Source organism: Panicum virgatum, chromosome 8K (genome assembly GCF_016808335.1).
Source record: "Panicum virgatum strain AP13 chromosome 8K, P.virgatum_v5, whole genome shotgun sequence".
Classification (NCBI taxonomy): Eukaryota; Viridiplantae; Streptophyta; class Magnoliopsida; order Poales; family Poaceae; genus Panicum; species Panicum virgatum.
In genome coordinates this window covers 12578213-12590579 of record NC_053143.1, presented here as the reverse complement: position 1 = coordinate 12590579, position 12367 = coordinate 12578213, and the positions used below count along the sequence as shown (strand labels likewise).

At 42.8% G+C, this 12367-nt stretch overlaps 1 protein-coding gene across 1 annotated transcript; it reads left to right on the top strand.

Moving 5' to 3' along the window:
* The first annotated feature begins 5200 nt into the window (after positions 1-5200).
* On the top strand, positions 5201-7992 carry LOC120643964 (homeobox-leucine zipper protein HOX7-like). The gene is made up of 4 exons (XM_039920482.1): positions 5201-5464; positions 6504-6655; positions 6975-7054; positions 7409-7992. The coding sequence occupies exons 1-4, from the start codon at positions 5224-5226 to the stop codon at positions 7629-7631; spliced, it is 696 nt and encodes a 231-aa protein (XP_039776416.1). The 5' UTR covers positions 5201-5223; the 3' UTR covers positions 7632-7992.
* Positions 7993-12367: the final 4375 nt, after the last annotated feature.

The following is a 12367-nucleotide window of genomic DNA, read 5'->3' as shown; positions in this document are numbered from 1 at the left end:
AATATATGTTCCATAATACTAGAGCTTAAACATGGTTTTCTTTGTGGTGTACTTTATTACAGAAAATCCCTAAGTACTTATTTACCTTACTTTTATCCTAGATTCTTAGTTTTGAAATTAATACAAAAAAACCCAGCTCTTAGGAATTGATGACAGCTATAAATAATGATTCAAAGTTTGTTTTAAGTAACGTTGCCATGGCATCTACAAGATCTTAGGCTAATCCAAGTGCATTTTATCATGAGTGTTAAATGGGTGCCGTATATGATTTTTTTTGGAGACATGGTATATAGTTAAGAAGAGAGAGAGAGAAGAAAGTTGTGTCTTTAAGGCAATTCCAACCCTGAAACTATGAAGTAGTTTTCATATTGTGCCATATCATATATATATCCACACCACTCTAGAAACTATTCTTCTCAACGCTCCATATCAATCCGTAGCGCAAGCAATTAACTAATCACTTAATTATCTCATTCCTATCGACCAATCGTCTTTATTATTTCCCAGATAGACACTACTCTCCTCCAACACAATGAGACTTAGAGACTGCCCTCATGAAGATACAGCTTTGGCTCGATATCCAAGACTACAAAATCATGTAGGTGCTTTGGGCCCATTTCATAGATACAACTCAAGAGGCAATTAATTGATTTGTGGTTCCATTGACGCCAAAATTTTGCAAAGATAATTTTGGTAAGAAAAATTGAAGCTGATGAGGAATCTTGAGGAAGGCCGATGGCCTGTTCGGCCCAGGATGATGGAAGGTCTCACTACTAGAAAAGCATGCCTTAGGTCCACCCCAAAAGTACCCGTACGAAGATGAAGATCTTCGTACGGGTACTTTTAGGGTGGATGAAACCTATAAATGAGCCTTAGGTACCGGTTAGTGTTACCACCCGGTACCTAAGCCTAGACATTACCACCCGGTATCTAAGCCTAGACATTACCAACCGGTACCTAAGGCCCTTCACGGGTTGCTTTAAAAAGAAAATATCTCTCTTCTGATCACATGTGCTGTGTAGGTGAGATGGTAAAAGAGGTACGCGCGAGGCAAGAGGTCACGGGTTTGAATCCCAGCTACCGCATGCGTGCGTATATTTTTCTGTGATGACGAGATCCTTAGGCACCGGTTTTTTTACCGGGTGCCTAAAGCCTAGACTTTAGTCCCATTTATGGGGTACCGGTTGGCAAAACCGGTACCCAAGGGCCTCATCAACCGGTGCTATAAGGCACTTTTCTAGTAGTGTCTGGTCAAAGCTGGTGCTAGTAAGGTCAAGGCACGATCATATATTAGTTAGTCAGAGGCGGCCTAGCGACAGGCCACAATTCGGACGAGAGGATGATGTCATCAGAAGATCTAAGAGTCCGATTCTTTTGGAAGGCTTTTGTAAATATATAGATTTAGTTATTTTCTTTTCGGTCAAGTTTGTTAAAGGCATGATAGGTTAGGAGTCTTAGTGTCAGGTTATAAATAGCAGACCTGTGGGTTTTGTAAAAGACAACACATCAATCAATATAACTTCTTTTTTGGCTACGCCAAATCCTAGGAGTAAGAGTAAAGTAGAACTCGGCGCATTCTTCGGTGAGCAGGGTTGCATCAGTTAGGTCCGACCTACGGTTCGCTCGTAAGTATTGTCTTTATCAGATTTGCTAAGCTTTAATTATGGGCACATCGCTGTAATTTTGTTTAGTTTATCTACCAGTTATCTGATCTCTTATAAGTTGAGCAAGGCTGCCATTGCTTCAATCTCTTGTTTAATTTATTTGAGTTCACCGGTTATCGATTTCTTTTAATTACGCATAAGACTGTCTCGGTTAGGTCCGATCTTTTATGTGTTTTTATTAGATTTCACAATTTATCCAACATTGACTAGAGATCTATCAGCTGCTATCTAATACTTTTTCTGCAGGATCTTAATAGCCGGTAGGTTTAGAGGTCTTCATTTTACGATTAAAATTAATCAAATCTTATACCTTGTCATAGCCTATCTTATCTGCCGATTCGTTTAGCTTGGTCTTGTTATATCAGACTGTCTCGGTTAGGTCCGATCTTTGAGCGGCATGATTAAGCTAGGCTTGTCGGTTCGATTCGATCTGTTATGGTTTGAGTTGTTAATCGGCTATTTCAGCCGATCGCAGTTATGAGTTAAGATTAAGCTTTTTTATAATTAGATTCATCGGCAAGTTGGATTCAGTTTATCATTCTGGCTGTTAGCGCCGTCTAGGACTAAAGGTCAACCTCTAGTCCCGGTTGGAGCCACCAACCGGGACTAACACCTTTAGTCCCGGTTGGTGGCTCCAACCGGGACTAAACGCCTGCAAAAGCCTATGGCTCTATCCGTTGGGCAAGGCATTTTAGTCCCGGTTGGTGGCTCCAACCGAAAATAATGCTCCCATTAGTCCCTGACCCAACTCTGGCCGAGACTAAAGCAAAAAACTGAAGGTCTGTTCTCTAATAGTGTTAGACTAGAAAGGCGCGCAGCTTTGCCACGCAGGGCCCGTATTTTGTGTTGTAGGATTATAGTTGATATAGACTTTAGTGGATGCATAGAGTAGTAATTATTGTATGTAGGCAAATGTACAATTTTTTTAAGCAACGTAGGTAATACAAATCTCTCGCTTTGTTATTTTCGCATAGGTGTCATAGTGTACGGCCTGTTATTGCGCTTGGTATATATTTTGGACACTCTATTGTTGTGATGCTATTATTTAAGTATCATATTATTTTGGGTATCAAAATGGAACTGACATTTTTTGCTATATTTATTGTGGTGAGAGAATGGGAAAAATTATTTATTGGGGAGGGCGGATAATAATTAGCTGGAAGCTTAATGCAATTGCGAAATGAAGAAAGTTCAACTTTCAATCATGAGATTTGGCAATTAATTGATGTGATGTATTTTCTTTCAGAAAGTAGGTGTTATATTAAAATTTAGCGCGTTATTGTGGACGTAGCATGAGAAGCCATAAAAAAAACAGTGGTACAATATTATGTTTTTAGAAAAATAGGATCTTATATTGCTGTGCTACTTTATTTATGAAAGTAGTGTCAATATTAGAAATGACGTATTGCTATAGGGTTTGTACATTTTTTCATTACAAAATAGGATCTCAGACTGTGGTGAGTTAGTTGTGTAAGATATGAAGGTTCTTTTTTAAAGAATAACGTGTCATGATGTGGAGCATGGATTGATTTAATGGGAAAAGCAGGCTCCTTTTATAAAACAGTGGAAAAAAAGGGGCTGCGGATTAATTTCTTGAGAAAAAAAGGTCTATTTTGTAAATTGATGAAGAGAGGGATTGGTCCGTGAAAGGGATCGGTGCTCGTAGCCTAGCTATAAGGGGGAGGAGGTGAATTAGGTAAACTAAAAATCTTAACCTATGGCTCCAACTAGTTTGCACAAAATATAAACTAAAACATGCCATCTAAATGTGCAACTACGGTTCATCTAGTATCAAACCCTCATTCCAAAAATAAGTTTTGCAACTTATAGCCAATCCTAACTTGATGCTACTCTAAGAATATAAAGGCGCACAAGTTACAAGTATGAAATGCAGAAACGTAAAGAGGGGATGAGGGGAAGTGAACTCTTGACAAAAGGATGTATCGCGTGGTATCGGTAGGCACTAAGCCACCCCTAGTCTACGTTGTTGAAGCACTCAATTAAGAGTATCGCTTCTCGGCCACCAAATCTCTTCCGGGGACCCCTTGACTTGCCACAAAGGCTAGGCCACCAAGGCTCACACCAAGTTCCCGGTCACCTTGATCCCATTTTCCACTAAGGAGCTTCTCCACGAAGGAAGGGGGTCTCCACGTCCCCCGCAGACGGTTGTCGATGCCGTTCCACACAAGCCGAAGGGCCGAGATACAAGCTTGAGATTCACTCAAGCACAGCACACAAGGCACAACACCTTGCTCTCTTTCAATCTCTCACGAGCTAACCTAGCACTTACACTCTCAAAGATGTGCTACGGACTAAGGATATGATCACTTGGAACTTTGATGTCTTGGAGACATTCTTCAATATGTGTGTAGCTTCTCTGGACTCTAGCAACCTCAAATGACCCGGGCTGAGGCCTTATATAGGCTAGAGATTCACTTCTAGCCGTTACATGCTTTTCTGCCAAAAAGCATAAAGCGTTGGTTAAACCAGTCACGGCCTTCGGTTTAACCAGTCACACTGAACCTGCCTCCTAGCCGTTGAACTCCAACATCTTGTTCCGCTGATGTCATTGCACTGACGCAATATAACGACGCACCGTCGGTTCAATCGGTGCTGAAGACTTTGCTCCTGGCCGCTTGACATGATCTCTGGACAATGCCAACACAAATGCACCGACACCTCTTTGTTTGCACCATCGGTTTAACCGGTCGCATAGGCATGTCTTGACTTGATCATCGTGGCCACTCAGCATTGCACCGATGCCCTTCTTTTAGTAGCGTCGGTTCAACCGGTGCTACTGAGCTTCTCCCACTTGAACGCCATTTGCACTGACCCATTGATTCATGATAGCGTCAGTTCAACCGGTACCCTAGTTTATGCTGAACTCATCCAATTTAACGTTTCTTTGAGTTCTTTCTTCATTTCTTGTTTTGCTAAGGCTTTGTACTTCATCCTTGGGACCTAGCTAATATCATTCACTTAATGCACATGTTAGTCCCACGATCATATTATCACAAAATCACCAAAATCATGAACTATGGCCTAATGGGGTCATGTTCCTTACAGTCCGTGAATTCATTTTGTGAGAATCCGAGGTCTATTTTGTAAAATAACCAAAGACGGACTATGGGTTAATTTTAGCAGAATCTAAGGGGGGTTTTGCAAAAACCCTGTGAGGGCCCTAGGACTGTGGGTTGATTTAAGTGAAAGTCGAGGGGTTTTGTGGAAAAAATGTGGACTTCCCTGGACTGCGGGTTAATTTTCAATAAATGGAAGGGTCTTTTTGCAAAAAGCTCAGGTCCAATCCAACGGCTGAAAAAATCAGGTGACGTGGCTTGCTTACTGGCCCTCTTTTGATGTGTGAATCGTAGTAAGAGATTGCCTACATTACCAGGTATTATTGTAATCTAACCTATTACCGGATGCGGGAAATTATTGTTAGGTACGCTATATGGAATTATTTTCTTTGGTAAAGTCTTGCCATTGGCCCATCAGTACTATAAATATGGTGCTTGCTCTGCTTTCTCTTCGAATCATTTCCAGCCCCCTATTCTCCTACATGGAGCTTGAGCTTAATCTAGGGGTTTCTCCAGCTCTAGCAAAGGGCACTGCCAGGCATATGCTGACATGTACACGCGCAGGCGATGGAGAAGGCCATGATGAGCTTGTGCTAGAACTAGGAGTACGGACAGCCAAAGGAGACGAACTAGACAATCTGGAGACATCCATGCAACCAGAAGACGTGCGGGAAGAAGATCTTTACCAAGGCTGCCCTCAACCAACTGCCTCTGCAGAAACAGGTACGAAAGAATTTGACGTGTCGGAATCGGCGAGGTTAGGTAACTCTGGTCGTGTTTAGATGAAACACAAAAAATTTTTGCGATGAAATCTTACTAATTTGAAGTACTAAATAAAGTCTATTTATAAAACTTTTTGAACAGATGGATTGTATATCGCGAGACGAATCTAATGATGCTAATTAATCCATAATTAGCGGTGATTACTGTAGCATCACTGTTGCAAATCATGGATTAAGTAGGCTCATTAGATTCGTCTCGCAATTTACAGCCCATCCATGCAAAAAGTTTTGTAAATAGATTTCATTTGGTACTCCATGCATATGTCCAAATATTCGATGTGATGATTTTTTTGTATTTACGGAATTTACGGGTTGTGATCTAAAGTCCTCTATGAGCAGCAAAGAGGAATCGATTCCTTGAAGAAAAAAAAAAGCATCATGGGTCCCACATAATCTAATAGAAAATTGCACACAAATTCTTTATGTAATCTTCTCTGCTTTCTTCGGGCGTACACAGCCGCTCGCTCAAGCTTTGGATTCGGTCAGATAGGTGAGAGAAATTTGTTTTTTTATTCACCACGAGTCGACTCCAAACCTTGCATCGGTTCTTCCCTCTCTCCTCCATGAGTCGTTCTCTCGGATGGTTGAGTCGGTTCTTCCCGCTGGAGAAGCCCTAAGGGCATCGCCAGTGACTAGTCGACCCGTCGCTTGAGTCGAATCTTGGCCCAAATCAAGCCATGGGTCCCACTCTCTAATAAAAAACTTAGAACAATAAACCTGTCATCAGCCAAAGCAAGAGCTGAATCATTTTTTATTCATGAGAACGGAGCGAGAGAGAAGAATGGATTGTGGATGGGACTGGTTCACTTTTTTATTCGAGAAGATTTGACTCCCAATTACAGCTCAACTCTTCTCTCTCTTCGATGGTCTGTGTTCTGCCAGCTCAGATGAGATTCGCTTTCAAACCTCTCACTGGAGAAGCCCTTAGCCAAAGTTCTAGTTCTTCTTGGACGTACGGTGACAAGTCCTTGTCTGTACAGGGAGTGTGAGCTCATCCTTGCAGGTGGAAGTTCCTATGCGCCAGGCAGCTAAAGACAAGGGTGGATTTGGTGGTAGAACCAAGAAAAGGCTGAGCAAGGAGCAGTATGGGTTCCTGGAGGACAGCTTCAAGGAGCACAGCACCCTGACGCCAGTAGGTGTTCTGATTACTATATCGCCCCCATGTCTGTCAAAAAGAAATTACATGTCCCGTCGTATTTTTGGAAAAGAGACCTGATGTGTTAAGATTTAAATACCGCATTTAAAAAAAATGAAAACAACTCAACTACCAAAAGAAATTCTGCGTATATACAGCTTATATTAGAAAGTCATTGTAGAATGTAAGCCCTATCGATCATTGACAAGGATTTTATTTTTCTTCTTATTTGCAGACAAAATAAGTAAGAAGTTAGAATATGCATGTTTCATTGAATTAAATTAATTTTGTTTTGTTTTGTTTTGGAATACTACAGAGACAGAATAGTGATTTAGCGAGCCGGCTCAACCTTGGACCGCAGCAAGTGGCCATCTGGTTTCAAAACAGAAGAGCTCGGTAGACCCTTTTTCTCATTGATAATGCATATCTTGGTATCTAGTAAAAGCTAGGGTACTCCCTCCATCTCAGAGTAAGTGTTGCTATGGTATTCATGTTGGTCAAACCTTTTTAAGTTTGTCTAGGTTTATAGAAAATATTAGCAATATTTGTATCTCCAAATAAGTTTATTATAAAAATATGTTCAACGATCTATCTAATGATACTAATTATGTATTATAAATATTAATATTTTCTTGTATTTATTTTGATATTTTGTATATATATATATATATGGTCAACTTGTTTTTCTCGTACCAAAAAAATTCTTTTACATAATAATATAATAATAGCGTGAAATCAATAATGTTTCAGGACAAAGGTGCAGCAAACCAAGGAGGAGTGCGAGAAGCTGAAACGTGGCTGCGCGGCGCTAACACAGGAGAACCGAAGGCTCCAAGGAGAGGTCGCGCAACTGCGCGCCTTGCTTACCAACCCTGCAAGTTTTGCAGCCACCAACCAGCTCCGTTCCTTTGGGCACTGTGCAGCGGGGCCTGCCAGGGTCGATTTCTCTTGTACTCCTCGTCGTAGGTGCTAGGGCAGCTCCACCATCTCTGCCGCTGCCCGATCGTCGACGACGCTGCATGCTGCAGCCGTGCCATGGCACTGCCGGCCTGGTGGCGTCCCAAGGTGCGTGTGGATAACGTACGGTTAAGAAGATGCAGGCGGGCGGTACAGGCAAGATGGATGTTCAGCTAGGCAAGACGTATGCGCAGCGTGGAAAGGCCTGGGGGTTTGGCCAGCTGGTGCACCGGCACATGTGTATTAAGAGCTCCTTGTTACCGTACGTGTACTCTATGCATGTTTATGCAATATACGCTTGTATAGTATGTTAAATATATGTAGATATCGAGCGCTTTATTATTGTTTTGTGAGTTAAAAGGCTTGCTCCGGTTTCCTTAGAATCGTCAATCGTGGCTGCCCCAACTGCGCCCACAGTCAATCTTTTTGTGGAGAATGGAGATCCGCTGCGAGAATTTGAGTTCTGCTTGTGCTTTCTTCTAAGACCTTTATTTGTGTCCATTTGTAAGAATAGTATCCGTTTATTTAATAACATTGTATCTGTTATTCACTCGTGACATCATTGTATGTGTGAAAATTGATCCTGGGCAAACATATGATATACATTTGGTTCTGTTTTTTGAAACCGAGTGTGGCAAGCAGCCGTTAGAAAGCAAGCACTAGTGCAAATGTCTGTATTTCCAACCGCGCTAGTCCTAAGGGACCCCAACGGAAATGCCCATTTTTAGTGATGGTTGCTTATGTTGATCGCTACTGGGAGCAGGGGTATTTCTAGTGGCATTAATGTTGTGTCGCCCACCTTTGAAAACTAGGTGATACCCTGCGTGTTGCTGCAGGATTTTTTAAACAAAATTTTAAGGTGAAATTTGAAAGTAGAAACACTAAGGTAATTGCATGGCAATATTCTTTTGCATGGATGCTATTATTAGTCACAGAAAAATGGTGAAAGATATAAATAGATGTCCTAGTGGATGGTGATGTGGCGTCTGATATAATGGGTTCCTATATGACGTGGATAGCTTGTATGTTGAGAGAAATAGAGTTACTGACTTTAGTGGGTGTCATCTATATAGTACATATATATCTGTTTTCGGTGCACTAGCGGAAGCAAATTCTGACCGCCATTGCTATATATATATATATATATATATATATATATATATATATATATATATATATATATATATATATATATATGACGCCACTAGAAATCGTTTTGTTAATATGATACTAGCGCGAACAGGCAGCTGCAGCACGCCGGATTTCCCCCTGGGCCATGTTTGGTTAGCACCCTGAATTTTTTTTTCACAAAAAGACAAATATATGCATGGAGTGCTAAACGAAGTTTATTTGCGAAACCTTTTCACGGATGAGTGTAACTTTTCGAGACGAATCTAATGAGCCAAGTTCCACCATGATTGGCTACAGTGATGCTACAGTAACCGCTCCTAAACATCTTCTAAACATGCGGTCAAATGCCTTATTTGCTACAACACATGCTACAGTGCCATAATTATGGAGATTGTTTTGTAATTAGACTTTATTTAATACCTTCAATTAGTGATCAAAGGAGTTTTCACCCCTAACCAAACAAGGCTCTGAATTGCAAATATGAAAAGGAAACCTCGCCAAACAGTAAAGGTGAATGAAAAGTGATGAGGCCGAGATTTATTCGCATTTCACCGAGCGGAGTGTATGCGAGGCAAAACACGTGACGCGGTGTAATCATGGCAAAGCAACCAGGAGACGCTAAAATCATGTTGGCACACGTACTCCCTCTGTCCCACTTTCATTGCACGACAACCAAGACTGAAAGCTGTGGGGAGGAAGGAAGCAGGAAGTGTCGGCAGCCTTTTCTTATTTTATTACGGCAAAGGACGGGCGAGAGCAATCCAGAGCCCCGTAGAGTTTTCTTTCCTTTTTTAATATACCATCTTTGTATTCGCCCAATGCTGCACCGTTTGATAGTTCCTGCCACCGCTGCATGCGTCCACTCGAAGCAAAGCGTTCGGAGGAGTGTGGTTAATTTGAGACATTTTTTAAATCGTAGAAGTGCAGTTAAACTGACGGAGGGAGTATGTAAAGCCGGCCGGATCAGTGTCAGTGTCACTGTTTTCACGTTACTTCTCTCAATAAGGATGTTCGGCTGTGCTTCGGCTGTGCTCAGTTCCCCCAACTTTCTCCAAAATTTCCAAAATTCTCATCACATCGAATCATTAAATGTATCTAAAGACGTATACATGGAGTATGAAATGTAGGTAAATAAAATAACTAATTTCATAGTTTAGATGTATATTTCACGACGAATCTTTTAAGTCTAGTTACCCTATAGTAGAATAATATTTACCACAAATAAACGAAAAATGTTACAATTCGCTACAATGCCAATTTTCTAGGATTTTGTAGGATCTAAACACAACCGTAGTCACTGTCCCGGATACGATCTGGTGAAAGATATGCCGGCCGGATCAGTGTCAGGTTGGTACTAAATATGCCGCTGGCCCACAATTGAACTCAATCTAATCTTCCTCCACCAACCATTACTGCAGCCCCATTCTTATCTCTTACCTTGAAACCCCAAACTGACTTTTGTTCCGGTTTTCGAACCGGGACATGGTTTCCGGAACAAAACTTTTGTCCCTGGTGGCTGAATTGGGACAAAATATTCCTGACGCTAATTTTTTTTTTCACCCCGCGGGATTCGATCCGAAGACTTCTTGCCTAGCGTATAGTTTCCTTGCCAACTCACCTAAGTAGTATATGTGACTAAATATAGAATAACTTTCTTTTGAACTATCACGTGGAGGGGCCTTTTTTCCGGGTTAGTAACACCAACCGGGACAAAAGGAGCATTTTGTCCCGGGTAGAGCAACCAACCGGGACAAAAAAGGTGACACTTTTGTCCCGGTTGGTGGCTCCACCCGGGACAAAAGACCCCTATCCCCCTGCTGGCCCGGCTAGCCGTTGGACCCGGGATAAAAGCCACCTTTTGTCCCGGGCCCAAAAACAGCCGGGATAAATAGTCTGGAATAAAGACATATTCTATAGTAGTGACCCATCCACCAGATTTTTTTCTCCAAGAAAGCACCATCAATATTAACTTAGCACGGGTACTTTTGTTTTGCGTGAGTCATCCTGGAGGTGTGTGCTCACTACTCTAGTTGTCGGATAAATTAATTAATTAGCGTGCAGGTTTGTCGCCAGATCTCACTAGATTCGAATGTACAAAACGAATCATTAACAACATGCCACGCGTTGAAATGTGAAATTTCCACATATTTACAAAAATAACAAGAAAAGAAGCTTTTCCCGTCCTGAAAACTGGAACAATCCACTACGCAATAATCAAAGAAAGGCGACATCTATATGTACACTCTTATGCCCGAAGAATTTGCAGGCCACTGGAGGCAACAAGTTACTGTTCATTACTGTTGGCGAACGGAAAGCCGACAGCTGCCCCCTGCTGCTTCCGCAATTGCGAAGCGTCATGACGTGCTTCCTTTCCACGACTCCACGTCTCAACCCATTCAGCTTGTGCGATGTCCCTCACGTGGGCCCAGGCAGATGTGTCCCTCATGTGTGGTGAACATATCGCCTTCTCGTTCCCTTTCATCTCCAGCCGTGCTGCCTCATGCCTCGTTCGGCTGGCTGGTGCCTGGTGGATGAACTGATCTGGTGTGAAAGGAAAACACTATTGGCTGGCTGGCTGACTGGTGGCTGGGTTGATTTGGCGTGAGAGGAAAACACTATTGCTGGATGGCTGAAGCTAACAGCCGAACAAAGCTTCAATGGCTACGCCCACCACCATCTCGACCAACGCCGACAACCACGAGGTTCATCCTTCTAACCGTCTCTACCTCCCTTCTTTCCCTGCACACCACCGTCTCCCTCGCATCAAGCTGACGAAGACTGCTGGACGTGGCTCGATTAAGTCACCAGTGGTGGGATCCAAGGCCATGCAGATGGGCCTCGCGATAAATCGGAGCTGTCCGAAGTCGGCTGGGCAAAGCATGTGGCGTGGTTGCAACCAGACCGGTTCTGTCGTGGCCAAGGTCCTATCTCTACCTCCGTCATGGCATTGTCGCATTCCTACGTCGTCGTGCCGCCGGCCGGCGTCCTTCTCGCCCAATCCTATGTTGTCAACCCGTTGCCACCTCTCCCTCCCATTCTGGTCCGGCCCAGGGAGAAGTTGTCTCCAAAACAGCGACCGCCTCGCTGGCCGAGCTCTTCCGACCTTGCTTCCATCTGCATCTCAACATCGGTCCTCCCCTCCCTTGTGCCAGCTGCTCTCCCAGTTGGGCCGTCGTCCAGCGGTCTGATACGCCGCTCTCCCCGCCCAATTTTTTGATGTTTCTGTAACGAACATGGCATCATTTATGCCACTTCAAGTGATTTTGGTGATCGTATGACAACGCAATCAATGAGACTAATGTTTTTATTAAGTGAACATTTTTAGATCCCAGGGATGAAGTAAAAAGGTCATGCAAAGCAAAACACGAAGAAAGAACTCAAAGAAACACTGAATTGGACGAGTTCTACTGAAATCAGTAGCACCGGAAGAACCGATGCCTATAGCATCGGTGCATCCGATGGTTGTCGGAAGATCCGACGGCCTGACTTTGGTGCAAGACTAAGCGCCTCTGGAGATCAAGTGAAGAAAGAATGAAGCACCGGTTGAACCGACAGTGTCAAGAGAAGCGTCGGTGCATTCAATGTACTATGTTCTAGAGATGTTGTCAAGCGTGCAGGGAG

Coding starts and splice junctions, on each gene's coding strand:
- LOC120643964 (XM_039920482.1), top strand. CDS start 5,224: ATGGAGCTTGAGCTTAATCTAGGGGTTTCTCCAGCTCTAGCAAAGGGC. Junction 5,465..6,503: donor AACTGCCTCTGCAGAAACAG/GTACGAAAGAAT, acceptor TTGTCTGTACAG/GGAGTGTGAGCTCATCCTTG. Junction 7,055..7,408: donor TTTCAAAACAGAAGAGCTCG/GTAGACCCTTTT, acceptor ATAATGTTTCAG/GACAAAGGTGCAGCAAACCA.